This window comes from Lytechinus pictus, chromosome 8 (assembly GCF_037042905.1).
Source record: "Lytechinus pictus isolate F3 Inbred chromosome 8, Lp3.0, whole genome shotgun sequence".
Classification (NCBI taxonomy): domain Eukaryota; kingdom Metazoa; phylum Echinodermata; class Echinoidea; order Temnopleuroida; family Toxopneustidae; genus Lytechinus; species Lytechinus pictus.
Window position 1 is genome coordinate 6212021 of NC_087252.1, and position 26021 is coordinate 6238041.

At 38.3% G+C, this 26021-nt stretch overlaps 1 protein-coding gene across 1 annotated transcript; it reads left to right on the forward strand.

Annotated features, from left to right (window-relative positions):
• The first annotated feature begins 58 nt into the window (after positions 1–58).
• On the forward strand, positions 59–23166 carry LOC129267441 (uncharacterized). Its single transcript, XM_064103449.1, has 17 exons — positions 59–221; positions 1405–1511; positions 2010–2054; positions 2431–2517; positions 3278–3344; positions 4543–4614; positions 7895–7983; positions 8471–8627; positions 11564–11641; positions 12037–12131; positions 13630–13690; positions 15485–15559; positions 15877–15954; positions 16381–16628; positions 17482–17614; positions 18217–18288; positions 19955–23166. The coding sequence occupies exons 1-17, from the start codon at positions 165–167 to the stop codon at positions 20051–20053; spliced, it is 1620 nt and encodes a 539-aa protein (XP_063959519.1). The 5' UTR covers positions 59–164; the 3' UTR covers positions 20054–23166.
• Positions 23167–26021: the final 2855 nt, after the last annotated feature.

Sequence of the window (26021 nt, forward strand, 5' to 3'; positions counted from 1 at the left end):
TTATTATGTATTTTCCTCATTATTAAAAAGTCTTTTATTACTTTTAGCTTATGAGAAAGACTACCAGTACATTTCCAGCCTGTCAACATGTGACATGAGTCTATGTTTGTGATGAGCGGCAATAATTTTGTTTTTAAAGATCACTTAATTTGCATGTTTGCGCGATGATTTGCATTATTCTTGTTGCAGGACATGGGACAATCTTAGAGAATGAAATTAAGGTTCGTAAGCTTGATAAATTTTCAATGAAGAAGCAGCTAAGCGCGAGCGTGATTTGCTGCTTGACCTGGCCTGGGGCTAGGGGTTGCTGGGTTTCGGCCAGCGGATCGTCTTCTTCTCTCCCCCAGAGGTTGGGCGGGACTTCATGGGCACGCCCCGCTGGTCTGGATGACCACGTTGCCTGGATGGATGGATCTTTTCCAATTTCGCGGCCGCTTGAATTGCTTGTCCCCCACGTTGCGTTATGTGCATGTTGGCTGAAGGTCAGCGTTGTTGGCCGGCTATGGCCGCTGTAGCTGGCACCGCGCTGGTAGTGTACTGCAGTAGTGTAGTCATGGTGGTACTACTGGCATGACTGGTAGTGGTGATGATGGGTAATGATTTTTACTCTCTAGCTAGGAGCCTCGGCTCGGCCTCATGCCCTGGCCTGGCTAGTACTTAGTACTAGTGGTGGGTAAATGCCAGGTCATGATGGTGTTGCTGTAAAGCCTGTACTGTAGTGTTGATGAGACTGAGTTGAGCTGAGCTGAGCATGCTGAGAGTGAGAGCGGGCTCAAGGCCCAAATGTGAAATGACAATTTTCCGCCGATATGGCATGAAATTAATGGTGTTCATGACATTACACAGTTGATTACTCTCTTTGGAGAATAAACAGTTAAAGAGCATTTATTTCAAGTATTGAGCCGAAATTTGTGCGCTAAAAACGGGAAAAGGAAAACACTTGCCTCCTGCCAACACTTGCCAAGTGACTTGGTCTTGGCAACTCTTGGAAGTTGGATCTAGATCTCACTGAAATCTGAATCGTGAAATTGCTACCTGTTATTTATTAGAATTGAAATGATTTTTATTGCTAATTTTTTTCATGTCAGTGAGTCGGTCCATTACCATGATTACTTAAGCTAGTTGAACGAGTCCCAATGGCGACGCAACATTGCATCAAAAACGAAAAACCATTCCTAATGAGTAATGTTTTGACAAAGTGATAATTGGTGAAAAAGTGTTTTAGGAAAGCTAGAAAAAATTTGCAAGTGGTTATGTCACCATTTTGGCTTTGTCATGGTAAATGGCTGTGCAATGTCATTGGGCCGATCCTTGGGCAAGATAATTGAAACTCTGCATTGTTTTTATTCTTGCTATGACTATGAGCTGATATTCACTTAACTTGGTTTCTCCTTAAATGTACAGGAAGACTCTTCAGGTAGATACAGTTCTTTGGAAGGCATCCCCAAGGCACTTCTTCCTGGAGTTGGTGGAAGAAAGATCCTTGATTACTGGTGGGATGCGATCAATACGTGAGTATACCCCCCCCCCCCTTTCAACAACATAAAAAGTAAATTAAAGATAAAACAAATAAAAAAGAAATAAATAAAATATTTTAAAAATATAGTAATAACTCTAAAAAAATTAAATAACTGAATAATAAGATGGACATATGATCAGGTATAGCAGTGAAATGCGCAGCATAACATCTGGATTCCGATTTCCATGATTCTCGTTAACCACCTAGTAAATAGTTTCAGACTTTCAGAGATGTCCCCATTCAGACCATTCAGCTTAATGATGAACACTGGAAAAAAGACTTTAAAAATCTCCTTTATTTTTCTTTAAGTTGTCCAGAATACTAGATCTACATCACTTGTCCAATTCATCAGTATACTCAGATTGTCCAAACATAAAAAAAATCTGGGAGTAAGCAACATGGAGGGAAAAGTCTATGCCTACATTTTTTTTTTCAGTAAATTGATATGAAACATTGAAACTTATATTTTCTTTAATTTTGTTTATCTTAGGAGACAACACTTCTCAGAGGTTTACTTGGTGACTAATGCTGACAAGTAAGTCTGCTTATATCTTCTCTCACATAATAAGGAAATGCACTTGACCTCAGGGTCATAAACCCCAAATGGATTTTTCTTTAAGTGCCATTTTCAGGGTGGTCACAAACACTGCAAAGATTTTGCAAGAGTGCAAATGGCCAAGACCAATATTTGTATTTCTCAGTTTTATATGTTGATTCTCTATGCTATTTTATTTTGTATGTTCTATACCATATTTTTAAAAATTCAAATTTCCATCTATTTATTTATTAATTTGGACAATAAATACTACCTTATGAACATTATGAACTTGTGAATACAATGTAAAAAGTCTTTTTAATATTTTAAATTTTAGTTTGAATATTTTTGTTTTGTTTTGTTTTTTTCATATCAGATACAAGCACTATGAAAGATGGGCCACAGCTAGAGATTTTCCAGTTGACAATATCATCAATGATGGTACTACTACATTCAATGGAAGGTACTAATGACTAAATAGAGAATGAAGGGAAGGGGGTTGGAGAACTATCATCATCGAGATCTTATAACATTTAGCTGCACATTTAATGATCAAGCACAGCCCAAGATAATTTGAATGAACAGAGTAAAATCAACCGAGCATATCAAGTGAGATGGGAAATTAGAAAGTCATGGCAGTTAAAGTTTTGATAAATTTTGCAAATTTGGTCCCCAAATGTTTTGCGAGACTGAAATATAAGATTAAAAACAAAGGTATAAACTTTTTTTTTTCTTTTTTTTTTTCAATGTATCCCAAAAAATGGGGGGGGGGAGGGGAGTTTGGGTGGTGGTGCTGAATCAGGGATAACTACAAAGATCAATATGAGGTAACAAAAGGTCTAAAAAAATCCTGAAAGCAGAAATAAATAAATTCAATAAATTTATGAAAATACTGCACGAAGATCATACAATAGCCTATTGTATTATCTCGGTGCACGCTTTTCATAAATTTACTTCTCTGAACAAAGAATTTACAGAATATGGCTATCAATGATGGTATCCATTTTGTGAAGAAAAGAAAAAAAAATCTGGGTTTATGATGAAGAGGTATTAAAAGAGATTTTGCAGGGAGGTGAACTCGGCCAAGAGAGGGTAAGAATAAATCTTGCTCATTTGTTCATTAGCATATTAAGCATATGGCTCTGCAGTCAGGCTGGTAAAGGAACAATCCTAGATAAAAATTTTTTTAAATCATATTTTTTTTGTGATTTTTATTTCTTCAGATTAGGATCCGTAGGTGATCTTGATCTGGCATTAAGAAATAAACAGATTCAGGATGACATTCTTGTGGTAAGTCTGACTCCCTGTATGTTTAGATCACACGAGGGGCCTGGGTCACGTGCCTTCCCTTCAGGGCCCCTTCCCCCTGCTTGGAAAAATATAAAACTTTCTCCCTTTTTTTTTTGCCTAAACTTGTGAGGTCAGTGTCAAACCATTCTGATTCTTATTCCCATCATCAAACCTCTTTTTTCTCATGAATGAAATTCTTGACAGATTTGACCCCCTCGCCCTTGAAAAAAAAAAAGCTTGCATTCATTATAGAAAACACTTTGGCAATGTATATTAATAAGAAACTAAATGATCTGGATCTGGATGTATATGATGAAGGGCCCTCCGGGCATAAACGCATCGGGTACTTGACCTGAATTTTGCCGGGACCGGCAGGTGCTATACACCTGGTGAACACCCTACTATTTGACGAATAGGGTATTGGTTTTAAAGTGCATAGGTTGTGACTCCTATACATGGGACCAACATTTGCGTCCTTTCCGATGGACGGAGTGTTTTCCAACTGCATTCACACCTGTACTGAATACAAAGGTGAGGCACACTAACACACAACGCTATAGCATTAGACTTTTTTGTTAGACGCGTTTCGGCATGAGCGGGACTCGAACCCCTCACGTTGAGATCTACGATCTTATCCGAAACATGCGCTCTAACCGACTGAGCTACGCTGCCTCCTATTACTATGGTCTTATTACTATGAATTATGTTTAATTTGTATTGATGACTGCTGCTGCTGTTCGAAAAGAAAAGACATTGTTTTCTTACTGGAGAGATTTTTTTCAGAGATAGAAATATTCATGACCGCCTGCTGGCAGACAGGATATCTGTTGGTAGATCGTGTAATCATTATCGCAAAAAAGTGATTTTGCCTATAACTTTTCCTGTTTCTTTATTCTATATGTGCTTTACACTACATGTGTTTTACAGTTTGTCAATTTAATTTAATGGAATGTCATCAAAGCCTTATTGTGTGCATTATTCCATAATTGTGTTGATTTACATGTTTGTATAATTCAAAATATTCTGTGTAAATCATGCCCTCTATATACAACTTCTTTCAAGTCATGATATTGTGGAGCAGATTGTATTATATTGGATGAACTGGCAACCTACAGCACCATTTGTTATTAAAAGTAAAATAGGTGAAGCATAAGCAGAATCTATATGTATTTTTTTTTATTTATCTTTTTTGTGGCAGGTTGCTGGTGATATGTTATTTCAAGATCACAAGTTTGATATCACTCAAGTAATACACTACTTCAGGAGAAAGGTGAGTTATATTGCGAACAAATTTAAACCAAATACCGATACAACCAAATATTGATAAGGAATTGAGACTTGAATTTTCCAACTTGGATATATTTGGTAGTTTTGCTCCACAGGGCATGACAGATTCAAGAACATGGTAAATGTATTGAAAATGCCTATCAAATGACAATGAACCGCTGGAAGGTCTTTGTTGAAAATTGGTTACCGGAAAAACATTTCATATCAAGTGCTGAAGAATTGAAAAAAAAATTACAAGTATGTCTTTTGTCTGGAGTCCAGGATGAAACACTGCTGTTTTGATTCACCAATTTTCAACAAAGACTTCTCGGTTGTTCATTGTCATGAAGGGCATTTGATAGTACATTAGGTATGTGCTTGAATCCATCATGCAGAGGGGGGGAGGGTGTAAACTCCCTAATAAAGAACACTTAAATGGAAATGCCATGCCTATGTAATTTACATTCCAATGCAATGCATATGTCATCCAGTGACAATAGAACAATAGATGGATACCTGATTGGAATGCCATTGACTAAAGAAAGAATGTCTCTGCTGTGAACTTCAAAGCCTATTCACTACTAAGCAGTTGAGCACCTCCCTAAATTTGCAGGTAAAGCCTGTATGTTAATGTGCACTTGAGGTACAACATAACAACCACTGAGGCGGGTTAGCTCGGGCAATTTTTGTCTGATCTAAAGTTTGCAATTCTTATTACTGTCATAAGATGAAAGAATGATTCTGAATCCTTGGCAAAAGGTAATAAAGTAATTTTACTTACCTGTTGTTGAGAGACATAACCAATTGCGACGATGCATATCAGGACCAGTTGCATAAAGGTCACCATTATGGTAACTTGCATGGAATCCTTGATTTTGATTGGCTGATGAGTATTGTTACCATGGTAGTTACCATTGGATGGCAAAGTTTCCATAATAGTAACTTTTATGCAACAGGGCCCTGCCGTTCAGTAGTCAAGTATCAGTATCTCACATGCTGTCTCTGGTAATATGTGCCGGCCGCACAGAAATGTTGTTAGCCTAACAGAGCGCTAACCGTAAGCTTAGTCACACCTTTTGGATTGTTGAGTCTAAACATTTATTTTAATGTGTAAGGCAAGGCTCCACATTAACTTTTTTTGGTGGTGGCCCGTTCGGGCCACCAAAACCATCAAATATTTTTTTTTGGTGGCCCGATATTAAAGTTTGGTGGCCCGAAAAATATAAAGAAACACATTAAGAATGAATAAAACAAACTTCTGAAATATTGATTCTGCAGCCACTACCACTAAGTTACTTTCACTTTATCATAAGTTGTATGTAAACCATGTTTGCTGTTATTTTACTTTGCTAATTGGCTTGTGGTAAAATATAAATTGTTTCTATCGTTGTAAAAATGAAATGATTGAAAGAGAATAAATGAATTTTATTGTTCGCAGGTTGTGTGGACTTTTTGTTTATCTCCGTATAGACACACACTCATATTGGTAAAGTAAATAAATAGTGCATAGCAAATTCAGATAGATGTACAAAACAATGGTTTTTTCATTTCTTCCTCTTTGAATCCTAAAACCTAGATTATGCAGGCCCCAAATCCAGTTTATTTCTGTTTTCTCTTTTGCAGCATATTATAGCAGGAGAAAATCACAGAAAAATATGCTGCAAAATTAGAACAATGCATAAAAGGGGGAAACAAATAAAAAATAATTATCAAAAAGTATATTACAAAAAGAAAACAAAAATAATAAAAGAAATAAGTGAAATAAAAAAAAGAAAGAAAATGAAGAAAGAAAAAACAAAGAACAGGGAAAAAGAAAACAAATTTAGAGAGAAAAAAAAAGTGAAAGAAAAATGAATAAAACAAAATTAATATAAACATGGGGAAAAGGGGATAATTAAGAAGCCATTACAAATATTTTTTAACAGCTGTGGCAACAGTCTATTCTGACTGGAATATAATTAAAAGCCAAGCAAATAATTTTCACTTACCTTCTGGGAATGGCACATTTCTATTTTTATATCCTTTAGTTTGTATTATTTTTTTTTCAGTAGAAACATATTTTTTAATCAGGCATATTCAATGGGAAGGGGTATAAATGGTTTAACCTCTGTAAAAAAAAATGAAAGAAAAAAAAAGAAGAAGGAAAACGGCAAAAGTTATATCTGGAAAAAAAGTGTGAGAAAAGTCCTTCCCTATATTTGCCAAAATGTTGGAAAAATTCACATTTCAATATCAATGAAATGCCTTCCCAAAGTATTTACTTTCTCAAGAGTGGTTTAAGAAGTCATTTATAAACAAGAAAGAAAGAAACTGTCTGTTTATTTTTGGCTAGAAAAGACACAGCTTCGAAAGAAACCAAGTATCAACATACATACAAATGCACACGTGGGACTGTGATGTACTTGCCTATGTGTTTTTATGTGTATTAATTCATTTGGAAATCGGTATTTTGTAGTAAAAAGAGAGGTAATAATTCCTCTTCTTAATGCTTGCAAATAATCAGGGTACACCAAATTTTCGTAATGTAGACTGTAGAATGTCATTTCATAGGTGTAAAATGTGACTTTGACTCAGATTTTCAAAGTTCTGTGGAAGATTTCTTATCAGCAACATTTTTTGTCGCAGCTCCATCTAGAGCACAACTGTATGCAGTGGCTTCATGCAAAGCTCACGCCAGCCGGCCGGCGCGGCTGGCTGGATAATAGCTACTGTATGCTATAGCTGTAGGCCTAATATGCAAACTTTGTGTGTGTGTATTTGTGTGTAGATCAACAAAAAGGGCGCATGACGAACTGGGTTGCAATTTGAGCTGTAGAAAGTCGATAAATGCGTGCAAAATCGAGAGAAAAATTGCGCTACTTTGAAAATTATTGGTTGCCCGATTCGGGCCACCAAAACTGAACATTTTATCAATAATGGTTGCCCGAGGTGAATTTCTGGTGGCCCCGGGCCACCGGGCCACCGCTAATGTCGAGCCTTGTGTAAGTAATAGGCACGTTACCGGTTGTATCAGGGCCTCTGTCAGTGCTAACAGTGTTCATGTGCGGATAGTACTGGTCTCTAAAAACGGATCTCTGCCATGGCCTGGCGTGGCAGCTCTTACCTTGCTCCCTACGGGCCTATGGTTGACTGGGCATTGGTTGGGAGGGGGGGGGGGGGAAGGATGAGGGGCAAGGTATACATAGTGCCCTCTATTGGAACATCTTGTTATATCTTGCACATTACAACAGCAAAATTACAGCAAAATTACTAACTGCTAATTATGTTTATCCTGTGTTTTTTAGAAAGGGGAGTTGGCCATTTATTACGACATGGAACCTTCTGAGAATATCACGAGTAGAGGCATGGTTGAAGTATGTCCACAAACTAACAGGTAAGTTAAAATAGCATTTCTACTTAAGTAAAACCTGTCTGTGAAGACTACCTCAGTGGGACCTGGCAAAAAAAAATCCTCTGAAAATTACATTTCAGCTCTTATAGTAATGACAAAATAGTGGTCTCCATTTTAAATGATAATTTACAGGTAGTTTGGGAATGTATCCATTGCTCAAAATCTTGGTCACTGAATATGTGTATTTAATTGCAATCGAATGGACTTTTTTTCCTGGTAATTGCAACTCTGGTTTAGTCCGATAAATTCATGACTACGTGCATGCAGAGGAGTCGAGCAATGACTACAGTATCTGTGTTTAAGAAACAGAATGATAAAAAGTTTTTAACAAACACATAAACTGGATTTCTAGAAAAGGAACGTCATTAGTGGGATTCCATACAAAAACCCTCTGATTGAAAGGCGAGAATCGGGAAGCACCAGACAGTGTGATACTTCCATTTTTATTTTCTCATCATTCTGTTTTTAGAATCACAAAGTTCCTTGAGAAGCCCAGCGAGAGTGAGACCCAGTCTCGTCAAGCCAGTGTAGTCTTCTACTGCTTTCAGGAGGAGACCCTATCCTCCATCCCAACATTCCTCCAAGCCAACCCTGATGTCAGACAAAGGACATTTGGAAAATACATGGTCAGTAACAAACCCCAAAGACCAGTTTTGGTCAGTGGTCATGGGTAACAAATTCTTCCTGTGGAAGCCACTTTATACGCCTGTCCTAGACGGGACGTATTATGGTATCACGCTTGGTGTTCGTCCGTCTGTCTGGCCTTTAACTTTTCCTTGTAAACACAATAACTTTGTTCTGTGGAAGCCACTTATTCTACACACGAAATGGTCTTGGCTCAGATTGGATCGCTCAAGTATCGATAAAAAATTATTGAGTTTCTGCAATTTTATGCATATTCATGCGACGGTCCGAAACCTGGAACTCGTTGCAGGATGACGTCACGTAATAAGCAAAGTGTGCGTCGCCCGCTGCGAAGAACAGCGTGCTATCAGTTTGGTGCCATTTGCCACAGTTACTGTGGATAATTTGCACATATTCATAAGGTAAACTTTTACAAAAAGATTAGATATAAAAAACCATGCCACAAAGCGTTGAATGTTGTCACTAGAAATTTACTGCTGCAACCAAGACAACCTTGCCAAGAAGCATTAAATTTTTTAGCACTCTACATCCAAAAGTTATTAGGCTAAACCTTGTAAATGTGGTCTCTTTGTCTTAAATAGAGATGAACAAATATATTTCTAAGTTTGTCCCGTTTGAGCATATTTTTTCTTTTAATCCACCGAGTTGTTATGTGACATTTTTTTTTCGTTATTTTTTAAACTTTATGTCTCATGTACTAACAAAAAACAACTTCACATTCATGGGCAAGCACTACCTACAGATATTCGGTACAGCAATGGGCACCCGGATGGCTCCTTCATTCGCCTGTCTCTTCATGACCAAGCTGGAACAGCAGATGTTAGATTCAGCCCCCTGTCGCCCATGGATTTGGTGGCGTTATATAGACGACATTTTCTTCATCTGGACCAGGGATGAAGACAGCCTCCATACATTCATTGACCACATCAATTCCTTCCACAGGACCATCAAATTCACTTCTGATTTCTCCCAACAGGAAACCCACTTCCTTGATGTTACAGTCCAGAAAAAGTCTAATGGTATCACCACTACCCTATACTCTAAACCCACAGATACCCACCAGTACCTCCACTCATCCAGCTGCCACCCCCGTCACTGCAAAACCGGCATCGCTTACAGTCAAGCCCTCAGACTTCGCCGTATTTGCTCCGAGGACCCTGATTTTTCCTTCCATGCCAGGAATTTGCAGAAACATCTCTGTGCCAGGGGCCACGGGGCCAGGGCCGTCCAACTGGCAATTAACAAAGTTCGTTCTCTCCCCAGATCTGAAGTTCTCAAACCAAAAAGTGACAAGGAGACCACCGACAGAATACCGCTTGTGACCACCTTCCATCCCAATCTACCCCCCCTCCGCAAAATCCTGTGTGATAACCACCACATTTTACACACTTCTGATCGTCTCCAACAGGCCGCTCCCGATACTCCCCTTCTAGCATACCGACGCCCACCGAATCTCAGGGACCTCATTGTTCGTGCTGAAGTGCCCTCCCTCACTAACCATTCTTCTCCCATACAGCATGGCACCTTCAAATGCACCAGCAACAGGTGCATCATATGTGAAATACACCTTCACGAGGGCGATACTTTCACCAGCAACTCTACCAGCCTGTCTCACCAAATCAAGGGCAACATCACATGCACTACCACTAATGTTGTATATCTCATCACTTGCAGAGTTTGTGGGGTACAATACATAGGGGAAACCAAGACCACACTCAAGAAACGATTCTACGGGCACAGATCCACCGTCAACACAGCAAAGCTGGACACTCCAGTTGGCCGCCATTTTAACCTCCCCAACCACTCCATCACTGACATGATGCTACAGGGCATCGAATCTTTAGGTACCCGTCCTGACTCAGTCCGTACTAGCAGGGAGAAGCTCTGGATGAGACGACTTCGCACCACCCAACCTCATGGCCTGAACATCCAAGAGGGAAATGACTGATTATTCTTTCCTATCCACTTTCAATTTATATATACATATAATTTTTCCCCTCAGCTCTTTTGAATAGTTACATTATAGTTTCTTCCTCTACTTACAAGCTCAGCTCCAATTTTTCCTTCCTTATTCAGGCGATATAATAATTATTATATATATACAGTATATATTTGTTTTTTCTCCACTCACCTCTTTTAGATTTACCACATTTGCTTATTTACATGTATACTATGGTCTTTTTAGGCAATTTGCTTCCTCTTTTTCACATATACAGGTTTTTTTTTTTTTTTTTTTTTTTTTTTTTTTTTTTTTTTCCCCTACTATATAGTCTTATGTTTTTTTCCCGTCACACCTAGCAGATTACAATATCAGTTACACCATATGTGTATTTATATATTTTTTCATATACATTTCTTTTTTGGATATATTTATATACATATCACTTATATATACATATTTACACTTACCTTCTTCTCTTAGTTGGTTTATTGCTTTATCATATATACTTATATGTCTTTTGCACATTATCAGTTGTTCCCCATTCTTTTCCTTTTTTCCCCCACTCTTATGCACCAGTTTATCATGCCTTTCTTTGTAACCTGTTTGACCCACCTCTCACTAATTCTCTTGTTATTCATCCCATTATCACTGTTTTGTTCCAGATCCTGTTTGATGTTGCCTGCCTCATTATCTTAATCCCTCTTGGCTTGAGGTCTTTTACTGGCCTTACTTACACTAACTTCCCTTTGTGTCTGCCTACTCCTTTTCTTTCATCCCCTTCACTAACCCGATTGGTCTTCTCTACTCACTAATGCCCCTTTTGTCTCCATGTTTCTAGTGTTGCTGTAGCTTGTTTGTGGTCTATATTATGGTTGTTCCACTTTATATGTTTGTCATTTTGCCTCCGACGAATATTCTGCTAGGATCGAAAGCTTAGGCCCCTTTTTGACTTTCTAATTTTTTAAACTTTTATAGCAATGGCTGATAAATGAGACTCGCCATGAGGTTTATGGCATGAAGCTGCCTACAGGGTTCCAGCTTATTGGCCAAGTGGTAAGTTACATTAACCCCTTCTCTGTTTTTCAGAAGAATGAATTGAATGAGGTTTGATGATTTTCATTTCAGTGAAAAATTTGTACATTGTGATCAGACAAAGCTTGGGAGTTTGGGAGGGATTAGCTTATATATGAAGTGTTAAGTGTAATCAGTTGTTGACCCCCCCCCCCCCCCCCCGCCCCGCATTCTAGCATGGCAGCACTGCGAATAAGCTGGTGTCTCATCCCCCACCTTTGCGTTTGTATGTGTTATCTAAATTCTCGGTTCCAAAACAAAAGCTATATTTCATTTACAACAATAATAACCTTGCACTTGTGATCTTGGTTATGTACTTGGCTTGAAGGTTGTCTTTCAAATAGCAATCACAGTGATTTGTATCTTTTTTTTTCCAGGGGCTAGGTGATTATGAGAAATGGCTGCATTTCTTCTCAGATAAAGAGACACAGCAGAGATGTATGGTACCTTACACAGCCAAAGCTTATGCAAGGTAAGGTTCTATGTGATGTCCTGATCAGGTTATTATCATTCTAGTATCATGTTTTTCATAGGCATTAAGTTCTATTCATTTTCAATTCAATTCAATTTATTTTTCTCAGTATAAAAACAATATAAATAGTACAAACATGACATATATCAGACATAAACGTAAATAAAGTATTATACTGAAAGGGTAGCAGCCAAAAAAAAGATAACCTTAGGAACGGCCGACCCAAATAAAATAACATTATTTGAACAATCAAAGCAGAAAAAGGGAAAGAATTAGCTAACTAACCCAAACAATCAGAATAATAATTAAGTAAAAAATGAATAAGTACTGATGATTTGGTATTTACAACTCCTCCTAAAAACGTTTAACCCTAAATAGACTGGGCTATTTTGATGCCTAAGAAGACTGGGGGGGGGGGGGCTGATTCAGCCCCCCCCCTATGATCTCGGCCGTCGACCGGGCGATCGCGACAAAATTGGCACGTGCGTTACCCATGGCATAATCTCCAAGACTGTAGGATCAAATTTTCTGAAAAATTTCATAATTCATTAATTATGCTAATTTATGCGTACAATCAAAGATTTGCTCTAATTAACTAAATAAGGCCTCTAAACTGCTATTTTTTTATTTGTAGACTCTTTGCAGGATTCTGATCAAATGTACTTTAAAAAAAGTTCAATATCACAATTCTTTTCTTATGTATTCTTTTGTTTTTTTAATTTATTATGTATTTCTTTGTTTTTCGAGTTTTTGTTTTTTATTGTTTTTTCAATGGAAATCGTCCGCGACTTTATTCTGACCATACACAAGATGAAATTAATTGAGTTTAATTAGTCAAATTGAAAATAATGATACATTTATGAATTTTGGCTAAAAACACAATTTGCATTGGATTTGTACACAAATTCACGTTTTTGAGCAATTTTGGGTCGACATGCACTTACGAAATGTTGCGTAATTTCGGAACCACGTACCCGGGCGTCGCATATTTGGTCTCAAAAGTTGCGCAAGACTTGAAAGAAAAAAGTCGTGGAACGGCGCGGCGCCAGCTTTTTGCATTACAGATTTATCGCGAAAAATGTCAAGGGGGGGCTGAATCAGTCGGTAGAGCGGGGGACTCGTAGAGCGGGGGACTCGTAGAGCGGGGGACTCGTAGAGCGGGGGACTCGTATTCCGGTGACCCGGGTTCGATTCCCACTTGGTGCGCTAGTGCCCTTTGGTAAGGCATTAATCCTCTGTACCAGGTCCTTCGGAGAGGACCTTAAGCCGTCGGTCCTCTGGTTGCTTGCTTACAAGCATTCATGCTTTCTTAGCAATCAGGTAAAAAAAATCACCACCAAATCTTGCACAGCATCAAGGGGGAGGGAGTCCTCCCTCCAGTCTTTCAAGGGCTAAAGCATGGGGTGAGAACAATGTGAACATGTGATGATGCAATGTAAACAGAAGTTTGGCGTTTTGATAAAAAGATGGATATATTTCTCTTATATTGTTTATTTAGAATTGCCCTACCAAAGAGGAATTTCAAGTTGAAATACGACACTAACATTCCCCGTCAGGTGGTAAGTAGAGCTATTGAAATTTTAAAGTCAGATGAAAGCACTTCTTAGAGTCTAGTCCTCTTTGGAACTTTAGTTATGTCATTCCCAACAAAAGCTGAATAGACTATTAAAATGAGAGAGAGAAAAAAGCAAAATGATGAATCTTTCATTAAAAATTGTACTTCGTATATCAGAGTTATCAGAAGTTACTTCTGATATCAAAGTTATGTCATTTTAAAGTTTTTGTTATTTTTACCTAACAATTATAGCTGTATACAAATGATAGAACCTTCAATGTCACACACTTTATTTTTAGTATAATAATAAGCATCTGTAATCTATATCATGTGATTTTTTTTCAGACAATTTTTCTGTCAATTGTGGCTGGCATTGCTCCAAGATCATTGTTGCATGTTGTCCTAATTATAACAGTGATGATACATGTTTTGTCATTTAAGTTATATTGTTCATTGCTTTTTATTTTGAGTTTCTTTGATTCATGGATATTGCTTAAAAATTTGCTTCTCTTGTCTCTTTATCTCTCTTTATCTCGCCGCTTTTCCGACGGCGGCGGCGGCGTCAACACCAAATCTTAACCTGAGGTTAAGTTTTTGAAATGACAGCATAACTTAGAAAGTATATGGACCTAGTTCATGAAACTTGGCCATAAGGTTAATCAAGTATTACTGAACATCCTGCCTGAGTTTCCTGTCACATGACCAAGGTCAAAGGTCATTTAGGGTCAATGAACTTAGACCATGTTGGGGGAATCAACATCAAAATCTTAACCTAAGGTTAAGTTTTTGAAATGTCATCATAACTTAGAAAATATATGGACCTAGTTCATGAAACTTATACATAAGGTTAATCAAGTATCACTGAACATCCTGCATGAGTTTCACATCACATGACCAAGGTCAAAGGTCATTTAGGGTCAATGAACTTTGGCCGAATTGGGGGTATCTGTTGAATTACCATCATAACTTTGAAAGTTTATGGATCTGATTCATGAAACTTGGACATAATAGTAATCAAGTATTACTGAACATCCTGTGCAAGTTTCAGGACACATGATCAAGGTCAAAGGTCATTTAGGGTCAATGAACTTTGGCCAAATTGGGGTATTTGTTGAATTACAGCCATAAATTTGAAAGTGTGTTGGTCTAGTTCATAAAACTTGGACATAATAGTAATCAAGTATCACTGAACATCCTGTGCGAGTTTCAGGTCACATGATCAAGGTCAAAGGTCATGTAAGGTCAAAGAACTTTGGCTACGTTGGGGGTATTTGTTGAATTGCCATCATATCTCTATAAGTGTATTGGTCTAGTTCATAAAACGTGGAAATAAGAGTAACCAAGTATCACTGAACATCTTGTGCGAGTTATAGTAGTTTTCAAAATCAGCACTGCTGCTATATTGAATCGCGTGATGCAGGTGAGACGGCCAGAGGCATTCCACTTGTTTTTTATGCTAGCACATCAAGCACATCATTGCATGTTTTTCATGATTTTGATAACAACAATACAAGTTTTATCTTTTAAGGGTTTCTTCAATCGATAATATTTTGGTTCTCTTTGTCTCTTCCTTTCTTTCACGGTCTCTGTCTTTCTCTCCACACTCCACATCAACACCTTTCTTGCTTTCTTGTTCTCTTCCTTTATTGATCTCTCTCTATCTCTTCTTTTTCACTCTTTTTTTAACCTTTATCTTTTTATCTCCTTTACTCTCTCCGTCTCTTTCGGTTTGCTTTTTGTCATCTCTTTGTCTCTTTGGCTTTCTTTCTCACTTTATTTTGATCTCTCTGTTTTGCAGGGTTTAGCTGGTAGCAGCGCCATAGTAGCTGCTACACTCAGATGTTTGATGCGTTTCTTTGATCTTAACAACTCGGTAAGTTACATTTTTATGCCCCTTTGATTTTAAATTTTGCTCACCACCCATTGTAGCTTGTGCAGTACTGTGTGCCCCTCAATGGCAAGTGACTGGAATACTCCACAGGGAGTGGAGGATGTGCATATATCGTGTGCAGGAATGATTGATTGAATTGATGACTTGGGTTATAATATATCAGTAAAGCGCTGAGACGCATCATTCCGATGTGTGAAGCTCTATATAAAAGTGGATTATTATTAGTAAGATTATTAGCAACTCAGCCATAACACCTACACATTGATTACAAAGTTCATTTACCTTTTTCCTCCATTCAGGATCTTGCTAAGCCCCTTCAGCCTCAGTTCATCTTAGACGTTGAGATCGATGAGCTCTTCATCAATGCCGGTCTACAGGTGAGATATCAATGGTACGGGGTGTTTTACAAATACTTGAGTATGGCCAACATCATGCATAAATTTCCATTTGTGGTATGTAATGGGTCACTGCATTAAACAATATGCATTTGTTGGCACCTTAGCCTTACTAGTGGTTCATACTTAAAAATGTTACTTTCTCTTTTTTCAATGACTCTTGTGCAGATAGAACATAGACTTTTAGTTGCATAATCATGGTGCAACTAGCTCAATGGGATCTATGAATACATAGACCTGGACCTAATACCTGACTTCACTTATTTATTTTCTTGGACTGTGTTAATAGACCTGAATAACACGGTGCTAGTGTCTTTATGGACTTCTCTTGGACCATCATGGAGCAACAGGGCCATGGGGTATATTAGACCTGGACCTAATACCTGACTTCACTTATTTATTTTCTAGGACCGTGTTATTCAGGTCTATCAAGGAGCAGTCTACATGGACTTCTCTCGGACCATCATGGAACAACAAGGCCATGGGTTATATGAATACGTAGACCTGGACCTAATACCTGGCCTGTGGTTGGCCTATATCAGGAACCCTAGTGATTCTGGAAAGATTCATAATAATGTAAGAGAGAGATGGACTGCTGGGGATCTGGAGGTCCATGGGGCGATGACGACCTTTGCTGATCTTACGGATCAAGCTAGGTAAGGATTAAAGATAGATCCCAGTTATGGGAACGATCTCAAAATGAGTTGAAACAGAATCCAATGAAATTTCCACCAAAGTGTTTGTATGTTTAAATAAAAAATACATGACAAATGCTCTGGAAGAAAATGCGTAATTACTGCGAAATGAGCAAAATAAGCACGGAATTCCATCAGATGTGGCATATTTTTCAAAGCAATCTTAATACACTGTCCCACATATGCTTTTCTGTGTTAGTGATCATGGATTTTTTGCTAAGATTTCATGATTTTAAAAAGACAAGTTTGCATTAATGTACAAGCTCCAGATGTCTGATAATATTTTGACAATTAACCTTGATTTAAAAGACTTTCTCTTAAAAAGAAATTGTTGTTTGCTGCAATTAATTTCTTTTACCTTGATTGACACTCTGCCTTTCACTTTCATGGGGAGTGAATGTTCAAGCCTAACAAAATGTTATATTTGCCAGAGGAAAAAGTTCTGTTAGTTGTTTTTATGCATGATATGAAAGAGCTCCTTCATTTATTTAAACATGAAGATCTAAGGTTGCTCAGGCACGAGCATCCTCCCCTAATATTAGGGACAATTGCCCACCACACAATCTCTCATTTTGTTAACTACTGCGCTAAATATAGTTCTTGATGAGAGTTCCTTTCGATGAAACAGTTACATAATTATCCCTTTATTGTAGAAAATTAGATGATTGAAATGTTGCATTGTGGGGGAAAGAGGCCAAGGCCTTGAGAATCTGTTCTGGGCTGCAGATGCTATTCAGATCAAAAGCCGTGGTAGTTTGCCCTTTTAAAATATTCTATCCTTTATTTTTTTCATTCATCCATTGTTCCCTCACAGATCTGCTCTTCAAGATGGCAACCATAGCGAACTCCTTGAACTAATGAATAAGAACTTTGATCTACGGAGGTCGATTTATGGCGATGCAGTTGTAGGAGCGGAGAATCTCAGAATGATTCAACTAGCAAGACAGGTGGGCGAACTTGTTATGATCATTATAGTAATAATAATTTGCAACATTCATATAGCGCTTAATACAAATGTTTTTAAGCACTGCATACTATTACTCCGGCTTTAGCACGGCTGCACTTATCAGGTGCTCAAGTATTCAAGGAATTCCTTTCTACCAGGTACCCATTTACTACACCTGGGTGGAGAATGGCCAATGCATATAGAACCGCTACGACTACACCATGGTTTATTATAAAAGATTATTCTTTACTTGTTTGATTTTTTTTCAACAAGGTAAGCCTTTAGTATTTGGAAATATTCTCTCATGCCTGCCCTGCATAATATAAAAAGTACAGTCAAAGCCAAACATTTGCATTAAAATATCTTTGTGTTTCTAAGTTTCAGTATGGATCATCTGTTAAGTACCATTTTACTTTTGGGGGGTGAAAAAGGATGAAAAAGGTGAAAGTCAGAACCACTACGACTGCACCATGGCTTAGTAAAATAAATTATTTTTCATTGTATAAGTCCCATTAGTATTTTGAATCTTCTTACATGACTATGAAAAATACATTAAAAAGGAAAACATTCACATAAAAACATCTTTGTGTTTCTTTATTTCAGTATGGATCATCAGCTAAGTTCTCTGGTAGTGGAGGAGCCGTTATTGGTCTTTGTTTAGATCCTCATCAGTTGGTAAGTCTGCTACTAAAGCTTTCTTTACACTGTACCCATGATGCCTCACTTGGGGCATGGGGCATCAGTGAACATCCTGCACCTTTGACTTCTGCTGTTCATTACTTCTGAGCGACTTTACATGTCTGGTGATCCTTTTTAAGGAAATAAATGAAAATCTGGTGTGTATAAGTTACCACAAGAAAGGATTACCAGTCATTTTTAAAGTCGCTTATAACTTACAGCTTTATGAAACAATAACCTGAGCCATTCTCTTGATTGATGATCATGAGTGACCTTTAGTTCTCCACTCTTGCTCCATAGTCTCTGACCAGGTTACTGTTTCATAAAGATTTGCTATAATAACAAATAAACCACTTCTTAAACAAGTTGACTAATAGCCAATCAGATTGAAGAATTTTAATAGTTTTTAGCCGTTTATTGCAAATTTGGTATTATAAAAAGTTTTATGAAATTGGCTGCAGGTGTTCTGAGGATATCCACTCTTTGCTCACTTCAGGGGAGAATAAGAATATTAATATAAAAAGGCCCAAGTCCATAGGAGGTCATTTCGAGAAAATTGAAGAAAAAAATGGGTTTTTTTAATGGTTGTTTTTTAAATTTGGGCAATTAAAGTATATTTGGCCAAAAGACATCAGAGAACATCATATAACAAATTCAAGTGTACATTTTGTAAGAACATTAATACTCGTGTTACTTGTGGGCTGGCCTTTTGTCTGGTGGACTTTGGTCATTTTTAGAATCATATGGACTTGGGTCATTCTTACATTCATATACATGGTAGACTTCTGTAGAAGTAGTAGAAGTAATGAGAGAGGGCGCTATGATATGAATGTAAGAAAAGCCCAAATCATGGGCTTTTCTTACGCTCATGCCAGATTTTCTTGCGTTATTTAAGGCATTTCTGTGAAGATTTCAGATTTATCATTTATACACTAGGTGAGTCATTCTATAAAGAACAATTTCCAATTTTTAACTCAATATTGCCAAAATTGGACTTGGGCTGTTTTTATATTCAGATACTCAATTTCATGAATGAACTGGGGTGTTTTATTTGACAAAGTCTCTCTAATTTGACAGTTCATTTAGTATTTGTCAGGCACCAGTGCTGCTCGGCCAATCACAATATTAAGGGAAGTTGATTTGAAGCTCCCCTGACATCAAATGATGAGCTACCCCATTTGTGCTGTAATAAAGAAAAAGTGACCTTGCATTTTGTAATATTGTAACCCTAGGTCTGCATCTGGCAATAACCTCTTTCAACAGGGTTCCCAGCCCATCAGGGAAAATTATTTAACTTTTTTCCAGTCAGGGAAAAATCAGGGAATTTGGAAAAAAAAAACCTGAAATCAGGGAAAATTGCCTCAAATGAGGGAAAATCAGTGAATTTTGATCAGCCCAAAAGACGAAAGCATGGTAATCAGTCAGACTCTGTTATATTTTGTTGCATATCAAAAGAACATCCATTGAATGACTGGTTATGGTTGTACTAATTAGTTTTACATTGTTTTTATACTGAAAATACATGTAATTAACTGCAACAACTTAGAAAACATGCGAAACTGGGAATGGGCTTAAATAATTATCAGAATATTTAGACTTCATCACGGACCCTGTTAACGAACCCTGTTCAAGTTAACACTTGCCTTCATCTATTTCTTTGTAGGCTGAGCTGAAGTCCGCATTCCAAACCGAGGGCTTTGTGATCTGTGATGTCATCCCGAATCCACCAATTGCAGACAACAATGGTTCGACCAGCAGATGACCTTACCTTACTAAAGAGGTGGATAGATCCATTGATGCGACTGACCTGCCCATCCTGAATAGTTAGTCATGTTTGCAATGAAGCATCACTGCCAACCTCTCTCATTCCAAGAAGGTTTGCCCATTCAGGAACACAATATCCCATTGGTTTTTTCTTTTCATCATTTTTCATTCTCAGGTTGACATCTATTTTCATGTATTGATTAGATAAAAAAGTGTAACATGATTTGAAGTATGTACCAAATATGGGACATTTCCAATTTCCCATTCAGTGGTGGAATTTTACATTGCAATACCAATCCACCAAGTGTAATGATTAGTATAGATAACGTGCGTCCCTCATACTATATAAACCTCATAACATGCGTCGTAGTCTAATTTCATCTTCTTTGAAGATTTATAACAGATGATGATAGCATGTAAACTTGAGGAGTTGCAGTGGGCAATAATATAAATAGAAGGTCTAGAAACAGGTAGCCATATCATCATAGATATAGATCTAATCAGAAACCAAACTGTGCAAAACAGTGAAATCTAATTTGAAAATCTAGTATGCTGCGTAGAAAAGCCAGCTTGGATAAGTGTGATGTTATAGCTTGGAAAAAGTCCAGTCTACTAGTGGCACCGTTGCTATATTAGGGGGTTTTGGCAAGGCAAGCACAACAGGGCTGGATCGTCTGGAAAATCTCAGCCAAAATAGCTCTCGGTCCAGCCACGATACCTCGGCATGGAATCGGCCAATCAGTGCTGTTGCTATCGTATGCAAAAAAAGTAAACATGAGTCATGCACGGCATGCGTACAACCTACATGTTAAAGAGAAGTTCCAGTAGTTGCAGTAAACACTGATTTCATGAGAAAGTCTGTAAAACCAGGCTTAATTGGCAGTATATCATCGAGGATCTAGATCTGGTACAGTTACATAAACTGAACTTTGTGAAATCTTGAAATCTACGCTGAAAAATGTTCAGACTGAACTTCCCCAACACAGATAAGCGCACGTGGGACAGTGTATAATTATTGCTTTGAGCGTCGGGCCCGACGCTCTACCCGAATCCTGTGCTTATTTGCTGATTTCTCAGCAATTACACAATTTCTTCCAGAATCCTTTGGCACATGCGTTTTATTTATACAAACAGACACTTTGGTGGTCATTTCATTGGATTCTGTATGAACTCATTTTGATATCGTTATCAAAACTAGCATTTACCTTTAAGCTAGCTAACCTCTTGTGTTAATTTTGCATTGATTTCATTCTACAGATTTAATTTGTCAAAGTCTTCAACATTGCAAATATACGCAGATTGAACCGTCTCCTGCACTCAATCTACCATGTAGATTCGCCATTTTACTTCTATAGACCTAGAATATCTAACCTATCACTTTGCCTGTCAACACAGACAAGTCCTGTGTACCTGCAGCACTGTTGCTATATAGAATTGCATAATGCAGACGAGACTGTCCGAGGCATTCCACTTGTTTCCAAAAGACATGCTTGATTACAAACCATCCTCGTCTCATTGCTCCTATTATCAACCAGGTGAAATACCATGTACTTCCACAAAAGTAAGACTGAATTCTGGGTGCAAACAGTTACTTTTACCAGCACATCGGATAACTTTATTAACACTGATAACGCCATCTTCTGGCAATTTCAAAATCTCCTGTAGGGAAGGATTGATGTAAATGTTGGGTTCTTGTACTGATTGGGCAGCTTCGCTGACTGCTGTAATGAACTGCCAGTTAACACAACGTAATAATTTCCTTCCAAACCAATCCAATAGTCGATATATAGCACCTTTTCCTTTTGGTTGCAAAGAGCTGCACACACAATACTCCATATTCGGGTCACTAGAACAATGCAACACCTGGGAATGATCAGCTTAGTCCATGTAATTCATTGTCCTCTTTAATAGCAAAATAGATGGGATTTGATGGCTTTCTTGAACTGGTCATCGGAGGAGTCTGTCTTCATGCCTTGAAACAATGTCCAAGGTGATTGCATGTTCAATTACCGTATTTGCTGGAATATAAACCACTTTTAACTCTTGGAAAAAACAAATTGAGGAAACCAATGTCCACCAGAAATGGTGAAATCTGTGTCATATTCTATATATTTGAAGCAATATTTTCATGTTTTCTCTGTGATACTAAAGCAATAAAATATAAGAAAAATTATGATTTTTTGTTGTTGCAAGTGCCTGACTTCGACAATTTTGACGCAATGATCTTGTCCATGCAACACACAGCGATAATGCCTGTGCGTGGTGCTGAATGTACGGGCAACTGGCCCCAAGATCATCATACGTGTCTACGGGGATTCCTCCTGTATATCTTAGGTATTCGTGACGATATCAATTGTATGAATTTTGCATAAATACTCACAAAACAGACCTATTACCTGTTGGCGACGAACAGGAATTGTGTTTCAGTAACTCAACACCATCACATGACCAAATAATTTGATAATGGACTCGGAGAAACAAATTGATCGCCGATACGAATTGTCACGTTACGTCGGCTTTACATTTTCTTTTCTGCGCGTTAAGTTATATCACTCGCGAGAAAGGAGTGTGGATGATCTGGCATTGCATCTGAGATGAATTAAAAGGAAAAGGACATGAAACCAGAATGAACGAGAATACTTGAAAAATAAAAGCTTTTTCATATTTCAAACAGAGAAAATGAAAGAAGGAAGTTTAGAAATAATGAAAATGAGAAAGATGGAAATGCCAATTCTAGCATCATATTTTTCCCCTCATCATTGCTGGTTGCTTGAGAGAAGAGACTAACAAGAGAAGGGAAAAGAAATACAAAATAAATGTGGATGAAATACAAAATTTTGTTTAATAACAACGTTTTGAATCATTGCCATGTGTGGAGGAAAGAGACACACAAGAGAAGAAAGGAATTGAAATAAAAAATAAATGCGCATGAAATACAAAATTTAGTTTTACAATATAGATGTGATTTGTTGCTGATTGTTTGAGAGAAGAGAGAAAAAAAAGGATATTTAAAATATGAAATTGTGTTGTATAATTTTGTTTAAATTTTTGTTTAAAATTTTTTGTTATAAATTCTGATATCGTAATATTATTGAGGGAACCTTGGAAATTTATTTCATATGGGGTATTAGAAGTTATTCTTTCTTTGAGAATTTGTGGCCAATTTCCCAAAATGGGCCAAAGGATCTGAAATCCCAGGAACTCCTTGTCGGATGAAGAAGCGTTGAAGATGTCAAGCAACCTCTCGTTGTTATAAATGAAATTGGTATTGTCATCGCTGGAGGACCCGATCGGTGGCCTCATCGCTGTCTTCCCAAAGCACATCGTCCTCGGTCCCGTCAAGCTAGTTGGAAATGCAGCACTTCAGAAATGGCTTCTTGATTGTTTCAGCGGGCATCTTGTTCCACACCTCCAGGATCCATCCACAGATCTGCGCTAATTCCACCTTCTTGGTCCTCCCAGACTTGGTCGTCTCCTTCGGTGCATTGGCCGTCCATTCTTCGCAGAGTTGCTTCAGATGATCCTTAAATGGCTTGTTGATTGCTACGTCGAGTGGCTGAAGAAGCGACGTCATTCCTCCAGGAATCATGGCCAGGTCTGAGTTGAGTCGCCGAAGAACAGCCTTGGACTCTTGGGACTTGTGGCACAGGAAAGCATCTAAAAATTTCCTCCTGATTCGTCTCCCAAGCAGTAATCACTTTGTTTGAATACTTCATTGGATACAAGGGTAATCAAGTCTCCACCTGACATGAGTTGCAGGTCACCTGATCAAGGTCAAAGGTCATTAGAGGTAATTAAATTAACTTTAGCAATATAGTTGTATTTTTTTTCCTGTATTAATAATACTATAATTCATCTTGTCCTTTTTCATCGTATTGTATGTAGTTCCTTGGGACATATTGTGTGTCAATTGGGAAGGATATGATGAAATTAATTAAACGGGATAGAATTGCCTTATGCTATTAACGATCTCCCCAAATTTGTTTGGGCGTAAATTGTTCCTCCACATGAACTCATCAAGGTAAGATGGGAAAAGGGCCCGGGACGTACCGTGCTGACGCCACAATTTCCTCTTTGCACGCATCCATGTGCCTTCGATTGTATTGTTGTGAAGCCAATCATGGATGGGATCTAAAAAATGACGTTCGTGAATGACCATATCGTGTAGATAAACCTTGTTATTCAGCTGATCAAGATGGTGGTATGCCGCCCAACCATCTCTTATGATGTGAGTTCCAGGCAAGCACCATTGCTGGATAATGGGCTCAAGTGTGCCCCAGTTCCTTCTAGGGACAACCTGGAGAAGACATCTACCACGCTCCACAGCGCCAAACACCCGATGGCCTTCATGGTACTCGCCCCGATAGTACTTCCGATGAAAATGTTTGCTTTCGTCAATCTCGACGATGATTGGATTGCCCATATCGTCGAATCTGCCAAGTTGACAGAAATTTGCTATGAGATGTTGGCTACAAACTTCCCTTGTCGTACCATCATCATGGATGGATGACTGCCTCCGGATGAATTCTAAGGGCACATCCTCTGACCCTAAAAATATGAACATTATTAACTGGTTTAAGGACAAATGACTATGGGGAAAAAAGACCCCATCCAGATGTTTTTTGGGGGGATAGCACTCAGGGCATCACCACTGCCAACCGTCAGTGCCATAGCTAGCAGTTTTTCTGGACCGCACATTGTATAGTGGGCAAGTAAAATGAATACAAAAAAATTAATAAATAAAAACTTCTAGCTTTGTATGACTATACATTTTATAAACAACATGAGGAATGCACTGGTCAGTTTTGTGCACTATGTCAACACTTTCACCATTTCCCTTTACCCAGCATGCTCTTTCCTTCGGCTGCTTCTGTGAAGCCTGCTGGAATGTACAGTAACAGCAAGTAGAGGACCCTTCCTAGACCCTGACGTGCTTCCAATCGGGTTCCTCATGTTTTTTCCTGATGTAGGTATTCCACGCCTACGATTGACCTTACTGGGCCAGTTACTTGAATTTTCCTGTCATATCATTCATTTACAAGCATTATAGTGATGTAAAATTATCCATAGCAATGTGCCTCCAGTTGTTTGCATGACACTGACATAGTATCCACATGATCTTGTTGAGTAATTTGGATATCCCTAAAAGAAAAACGTTTCTCCATATGAACTCATCAAGGTAAGATGGGAATAGGGCTCGTGATGTGCCATGCTGTCACTACACTTTCCTCTTTGCATGCATCAATGTGCCCTCGATTGTGTTGTTGTGAAGCCAATCATGGACGGGATCAACAAAATGACGTTCGTGAATGACCATATCATGGAGGTAAACCCTGTTATTCAGCTGATCAAGATGATGGTATGCCGCCAAACCATCTCTTATGTGAGTTCCAGGCAAGCATATTGCTGGATTATGGGCTCAAGTGTGCCCCTGTCCCTTGTAGGGACAACCTGGAGTTCGCATCTACCACTACCACGCTCCACGGCGCCAAACACCCGATGGCCTTCATGGTACTCGCCCCGATGGTACTTCCGATGAAAATATTTGCTTTCGTCAATCTCGACGATGATTGGATTGCCCATATCGTCGAATCCGCCAAGTTGACGGAAATTTGCTATGAGATGTTGGCTACAAACTTCCCTTATCGTATCATCATCATGGATGGATGACTCCCTCTGGATGAATTCTATGGGCACATCCTCTGACCGCAAAAATATGAACATTATTAAATGGTTTATGGACAATTGACTATGGGGAAAAAAGACCCCATCCAGATGCTTTTTTGGCGATAGCACTCAGGGCATTGCCACTGCCAACCGTCAGTGCCATAGCTAGCAGTTTTTCTGGACCACACATTGCATAGTGGGCAAGTAAAATGAATACTGAAAAAATTAATAAATAAAAACTTTTAGCTTTGTATGACTATCCATTTTATAAACAACATGAGGAATGCACTGGTCAGTTT